The 7,245-nt window shown below is 41.5% G+C and overlaps 2 protein-coding genes across 2 annotated transcripts; one reads left to right on the top strand and one right to left on the bottom strand.

Moving 5' to 3' along the window:
- Positions 1–318: 318 nt before the first annotated feature.
- On the bottom strand, positions 319–3,877 carry LOC104945656 (mitogen-activated protein kinase kinase kinase 2-like; the record flags this gene model as incomplete). The annotated part of the gene is made up of 9 exons (XM_010771364.1): positions 3,529–3,877; positions 2,017–2,089; positions 1,529–1,647; positions 1,374–1,414; positions 1,193–1,292; positions 991–1,104; positions 697–790; positions 477–607; positions 319–398 (listed from the first exon to the last, which is right to left on the bottom strand). Coding segments are annotated over exons 2-9 (734 nt in total), but the record flags the coding sequence as incomplete, so codon positions are not given.
- A 523-nt stretch (positions 3,878–4,400) lies between these two features.
- sumo1 (small ubiquitin like modifier 1) lies at positions 4,401–6,725 on the top strand. The gene is made up of 5 exons (XM_010771361.1): positions 4,401–4,566; positions 4,923–4,997; positions 5,449–5,526; positions 5,646–5,717; positions 5,968–6,725. The coding sequence occupies exons 1-5, from the start codon at positions 4,555–4,557 to the stop codon at positions 6,034–6,036; spliced, it is 306 nt and encodes a 101-aa protein (XP_010769663.1). The 5' UTR covers positions 4,401–4,554; the 3' UTR covers positions 6,037–6,725.
- Positions 6,726–7,245: the final 520 nt, after the last annotated feature.

Genomic DNA, 7,245 nt, shown 5'->3' with positions numbered 1-7,245 from the left:
GGGGCCAGTGGTTACAATGGGGGGGCCAGTGGTTACAATGGGGGGGGCCAGTGCAATTTGACCCTTAATGTCTACCCCTGTATGTCATATGTATATTTATATATAACAGTGGAAAAGCTGCACTATGGGTCAATCTCCAGGCCTTTTTTGTAACTAATATGTATAATTTGTTATAACAACAAACCATTGGTTGAATGTTAGCGCTGTGATGAAGGCAGCCGAAAGGAACTCGGTACACCTCATATTTACTTGAAATGCAACTCTAAATCAGATTGTCTTTATTCTCTCACTGTGTGAATAGAATACTGATATCCTTACCTGTCCAGCGGGCTGTCTAAAGACGGACAACTTCCCGACGCAGAGTTTTCTGGACTGCTCATAGACAGTGGATCTAGCATCTGAAGAAAAGAAAGACATTCAGGAAAACAAACTGTAACCTAATCACAGAAGTCTTTACCACCAAGCGTTCTGACTACCTGGTCCATGCTCTCAGGGATGAACTCTCCCTCGCTGTTGATGCTGGTGAAGGAGCCGTTCCTCGCTACCTGCTGGAGCGCGTCGGGAATGTACCCTGGAGGAGGGGAGCTGCGGTCCGTCGAATGGGGTCCTGGGTGGTTAAAGAGGACATGTTTAGTTATTATTCATGTCTAATGGATTACCAATGTTGCTTCAGTCCGACCCCGAGACATTATTCACCTATTAAAGCTAGCATGTTATTGTCAGCGACCCTGAATCCCGTGTTGTCCAGCTTCTCATGGGACGGCATGAGGTCCATATTGGAGGAAGAGTTCTGAACAAACAGAAAGAAAACAGGCTTTCAAATCATGAGGCAGAAGACTTCATTGATTGCTGGTACTCTTAAAATAAAAAGGGAGACGCAGCTTCAGAGGTATAACTAGCTTCAAGTGTTCAATGGCATACAGTTTGGTTAGTAGTTAGTTAGTACTTCATTGTGGAGTGTTTCCCCTGGTGTTTGAATAAGTGGCTCACCTGAGAGGAGAACTGGACTACCAGGAGGATCTTCAGGCTCTTCATGTGAACGCTGCGATCCAGCAGCTCCACGGCCTTATCCAGGTCTTCCTGAGTGGTCAGTGGAATCACCAACTGCAAGAAGAAACAACACGGTTTGTTTAGATATCAATATCTGTAGATTCTTTCATAATTCACTATCAGTATTTGTGTGTATATGTACTTCGTTGTTGGTGTAGTGAAGGTCCATCGTCTGACCGAAAGCCACTTTGGCTTTCGCCCTCAGGTCGTCCAGCTGCACAGGTCGAGGGAACTGTAAGATCCTGCAGAGAACAAGAAGAGGTCAGAGGTCAGGAGAGAAGTCTGCTCTGACATTAAAGTGAAGAAGCTGCTCAAAGACTCACCTCTTCTCCCCTTTGAACTCGAACTTCACTCTGACATCATTCTGTTGGAAAGACATATCTGATGAATGAACACATCAGACTACGGACGGTCTCATCGTTCTCTAATCAGAGCCCTGTTTTCTTCACTTAAAATGCATTTCTAACGCAGCGTTCACCTGGTTCTTGGGCGAGGAAGCTTTGGGTTTGCCCAGGTCCGACAGGAACATGGCAGGACGGCTGGAGCGGTGCAGTTCGGCCAAGTCCTGCATGATCGAGTTCAGCGCCTCCTGCTCATCTGAGGGGACACAAGAGTTCAGTTTATTAAACATTAAACACTGATTTAAGATGATGTAGCTCAGGTTGGAAAGTAAGGCCTAGTTCACATTCAAAGCTGTGCTCTTGCAAATACCTTCAAATGACTTTTATTATCTTTTCTGAACTGCAGCAGTAACGTGTTTTATGGCACTTACATTGAAGTACGTAACACAAGTCTTGAGGCAAAAATGTCAAAGAAGTCATTGTTCGGGAGAAAAAAAACATTCCTTGAGGTTAAAGTTTGACAAAAGATGAAGCTGGCTGACTGCCAAACAGTAACACTATCTTAACACACACACACACACACACACACACGCACACACACACACACACACACACATATACATACCCATCATCATGGCACGGCGATTGACCCAGGAGGCCAGGAAAGAGGATTCTCCCATCAAAGGGATTCCATTCTCCTGCAACAGCACAAGGACAGCATCAGACCTGTCGTGCAGCTGATCAGCACACAAGTTAGGGCCTGACGGTGCAGGCTGATAAGCTCAGCAGTATGGAAAACAATTGTCACAACAGCGGAAAGATTATCAGATTTGTTGCCATACTATTTAGACCGTAGGAGCCCAGTGTTCAATGTGGCAAATCAGTGATTAGCGCTAATTGTTTGCAATGTGTATGAGTTTTATTTCCACTACAAGTTTCTTAATTGACTTTCCAGAAAATGTTTTTATCAAGATGCACTCGGTTGACTTTTTATCAGATCCCTGTAGCTTAAAATAAGTCTGATTAACAGCCCTGCAATAAATCCTATCTTCATGAGGAATACAACGTCCAGTTTGGATCAAGCTGTTTTAGAAGTGCTTAAGATTTATGGTGACTTTGGAGGCTGAAGTTCATGGAGCTGTTTGAGTGAATTTTATTGCATAATACTGAGAAGGGCTGCTCATACGACTTCTAATATTTTTCTTTAAAACGATGTATTTAAACAAGGTTAATATCAGTTTTAACTCGGTGTGGCTAATAAACTAAAAGGCTGACTGGTGTTTGCACCAATATTTCAACATACAATGACATGTGATAGAGAGAGCAGTGGAGAAGTGAAGTAGTAGCATCAACACTTTGATCAAATTTAAAAGCAATACAATGATTGAAGATTTAAAGCGTCCATCCAGCATTCCTTCTGCTCATTCATCAAGAGTTGACACAATATTTTTTAATTATATTAGTGTGCAAGTCGTGATGCATAATTTCAGACAGAAGCTGTTAATCACTATAAAGAGGTTTAAAATGATTAAAGGGAATTAAAGGGAATTAAAGTCTGGACAGTCAAGATGGCCTAATGAGGAATATTTCTGATGAGAGTCTGAGACCAACACTGATTGCAAGTGACAGAATATGTCTGTCACGTTGATGACAGGGGGCTTGACAACAACATTTGCTTAGCACTTAACATTATTCTAACAAAATACGTCCTTTGCAAACCACTGCGGCTGGCTAGCTAGTAAGCTAATGTCACTTGTCTCAGTAAAGTTGATACCAACAACATACCGCTGTGATGGCCTCCTGTGGAAGATAATTAGCTTTAAATCAACTTGCTAGCTATGTAGCCCCGCATGCTATAAAATGCACTAACAACTGTTTCTAGCTATTTTCCCACTTACCAGCTACGCCAAAATGTGCTTGATAAACGATCTTGAAATATAAATATAACACATAATAGGTAAACAATGTTAGCTGAAAAGGAAGCTAAGTGGCTAATGCTAACCGAGAGTTCCTAGCTGTCAGGCCAGGGAAGTTGTCAAGCTAAGCTAATGCTAAAGTAGCTATTCAAGGCTCTCCCGCACCGTTAAAAACAACCGTTAACCGTGAGAAAGGGTCGGTGTTATCTCTATCGTCTTACCTGGCGGTCGGTTATCTTCGTGTTCACGTCCACATCCACAGGGCCGGTGACAGGAGCCCCGAGCCCCGCGGAGAGCCGCTTGAGGAAAAGCAGAAGTTTGGCTCCAACTCGAGTCCTGCTGGGCCACGACGACCAGGCCCAACGGCTGTCAGTTCAACCGGCTGTTTCCAGGCAGAACAACGACAAGATAGCGGTTTATCCAACAAAGTATCTCCGTGTCTGCGAGCAAATGTTTAAAGTTAACTGACAGCTTTCATTTTGTTGCACTTTACAACCTGGATGACGGTAGCTTCGCTCGCTGTTTCCCCCCAAGTTGCGTTAACGAACTAACGGTAACCGGAAGTAAGGTGGTTGTGTTTACAGAATAAAATACAAACGGTTTTGCGGTTGGGAAAACATAGTTTGTATTTTATTTCGAAAGTGGTTAACCGGAAATGATAGTTGTTATTTTGGCACACTTCACAGGTCTTAACCCCCCGACCTCGTTGTAGGACTCCAACAAAAACACAACCTGTGATGTCAGACATGTATAGTTTCCTGTAGAACGATTTAAGTAGGTCAAATAAATACATTTGATAGGGTTGACACAAACAAACACACACACACACACACACACACACACACACACACACACACACACACACACACACACACACACACACACACACACACACACAGACTCCTCATGTTGCCACACATTAATGAAGCATTGACATGTAATTAATGTGATGCCTTACTCTAAATGTAATATCAAAGTAAGTCAACATTGCTACCACCATGCCTAATAATAGTCTATCTGGATCAGTAGACTTTAATTTATTAAACTCATTTATTTAATGGAGGCTGAAGTTGTGTAAAAAACATTCCTCCATGCTTCCTTTCAGAATGAGTCTTACTTTGAAAGAAGTGATTTCCTACGTCACTTCCTGTTAATGTAGACTTCTCATAACATCCAGCTAGAGCTGCGACTGAAAGCTAACGCTATCTATTGTCACTATATCTTAACAACATAAACAGAGGGACAACATGTCAGATACGGTAAGATATACACTTTAAATAGCAGCTATTGTTTATAGTCTGGATCAAATTCACAAAGAGATTAATCAGTGTTTTGCCACCTCGTATCTGGCTATTTAAAATGCTAACTGCTAGCTCGTTTCAGGCCCAGAACTGCTTACTTAGCTGCTTAGCTTAGCAACTAGCTTTCCTTTAGTTCAGTTCAGCTTTAAAACAAGAAGCGGTACCAGCATTTTGAAACCAAAACATTCACACATGTGGGTCACAGTGTCGTTAAAACGAAACCAAGCCATCGGGCCTGTTTGTAATGTGTGTGGCGTTTACATGTTGTCTGCTGCTCAAGTTGTTTTTGTCTGTGTGTTGTTGATGTTTTATAGGAGACAAAACCATCCAGCCAAGATGGAGGAGATAAGAAGGACGGAGAGTACATCAAATTAAAAGTCATCGGTCAGGTGTGTTTGCATGTACTGATCTTAACAGATCATATATATATATATATATCATAATATGCTGCAAAAGTTGTTGTTGCATGATTTTCTGAATAAAATATTTATCAAGATTTTCTGTTGAAATACTACTACACCTACTACTACTACAAATACACCTACTACAACTACTACTACTCCTAATACACATACTACTACTTCTACGACTACAACTACTAATAATAATAATAATAATACACCTACTACTACTTCTACTTCTTCTTCTTCACCACCTACTGCATCAGGTGGGGTTTATAGAGAGAAAAACATCTACTGTAACTACTACAATCATTTGTGTTCTGTTAAAATAATTGTGTGTGTGCTTACTTCTTCTCTGTGGAAATACAGTTCCTAAGACATTTAAAGAAAACCATGCTGGCATGTGTTGCTGTTTCTCACCATCACTTTCTGCCAACAGGACAGCAGCGAAATCCACTTTAAGGTCAAAATGACGACACATCTGAAGAAGCTGAAGGAGTCTTACAGCCAGAGACAGGTCAGAGGACAGAAACCACTCCTTGTTGTGAAATCATATCATGTTGATCCCTGTCGTAAACAAAGCACAGAGAGGATTTAAAAAGCTTTCTCTGATGTGTGTCGTTGTGTTTCTCACAGGGTGTTCCAGCAAGCACGCTAAGGTTTCTGTTTGAAGGACAGAGAATCGCAGACAACCAAACTCCCAAAGAGGTAAACGTGTGACTCCAGCAACACATCTGTCCATTAATCCAGAGTGTTATGTGTTTGTTGTTTTTATAATACCATTTTGTTTTCTGTAAAGCTTACACACTTTGCAAACCGTTTGTGACTTTTACATCGTGATCTAGCTTCGAAATGAAGTAAAAGCGTTATAAACATGAATTACTGAAGGCTTTGTCAAATAGTAGAAGATGAATAGATGTCGACTCTGTTACTGAAACATGTCTCTGTTACTCCTCAGCTGGGGATGGAAGACGAGGACGTAATCGAGGTTTATCAAGAACAGACGGGCGGACTTTGGAAGGATTAAACCTCCTGCGTTTCTAATTTTTCTTTTTTGTATTTGATTTTGTATGTATGTATCTTTGTTCCGTTTCAAACCATCTGGATCAAAACGGACTCTTACCAGGGCTTCCATGTTCGAGGGGAACAGACTGAGGGATGCTAATGTTGTTGACCTGAGAAAAAGCATTCAAAGTGAGTGCCTGGGACCTCAGATTTTAATCGACATAACTACACTGTAGCTATGTATGTAACAAATAAAAAGCCTTGAGCACACATTTTACAAAGACAAACAGATTCTGCGTTAAAGGAAACTGTTGTAAACATCTATTTTCAATTACTACAAGACAAGTAACGATCGAATATCATACAGCTTTGTTTTACCGTTCACTATAGAATTATACAATTATACAACTAGAACAATGATAAACAAGCCCCTCCTGTGTAACCTAGGTGTTCACATGTAGAACTTAGGGACCACAAAGGTTCCTGGTTAAGCAAACCTTGAGGTGCATTGTGGGGTTTTTCACCTACTGCTTTGAAACAAGGTGATCAAGGAGCTAGTATCGGACTATTACAGACACGATTTTCATTCTCATAAATACACTAGCTATGCACACGTGACAACACATTTACCCTGAGGCAGAAAACAGATTTTGGAGGCACTATTCCTTCATTCTGTTTTGAAAAGCTTCATTTTCTTTCGTTCAGGATGTTTAAAAACAAGTTTGCCTGCACTCCTTTTGTTGGGAGGAGTTACCCAGTGAGAGGTTGAAATTGGCCTGACGCAGTAGTCTTTGAGATAGCTGTGCTTTTCTTGTATATGTTGTTTTCATAATTAGCGTGTGTTGGAATGATATGCCCTGTGTATTTCCAGTGACGTCTTTTATTTACATTTGAGAGGTTCCTTCTGTGCTGATATATCTGAATATATACCCGTTATGGAAATGTGTCGCTTGCTGACAGTCACGCTGTGTTATAACCTCGGATGATTCTGTCCTCCAGCAGGAAGTATCTTGCAAACAGTGACATGTTATACTGTGGGGTCAGTAAAGCTTCCCTTTCTGTGCTCTGTACGACCTCCATGCATCACTAGAGGTCACTTTTATCCAAAGCAACTTACATACTCAGTACTGAGGGCAATCCCCACAGGAGGAGTTTGGGGTGAAGTGTCTCAGGGACACAACGACATGCTGACTGCAGTGGGGTGCATAGGTGAAGATCACAAGCAGCCCCC

This window comes from Notothenia coriiceps, unplaced genomic scaffold, assembly GCF_000735185.1.
Source record: "Notothenia coriiceps isolate Sejong01 unplaced genomic scaffold, NC01 NC01_scaffold00009908, whole genome shotgun sequence".
NCBI lineage: Eukaryota > Metazoa > Chordata > Actinopteri > Perciformes > Nototheniidae > Notothenia > Notothenia coriiceps.
Note: the sequence above shows the minus strand (reverse complement) of the source record. Positions and strands in the feature narration are given on the sequence as shown.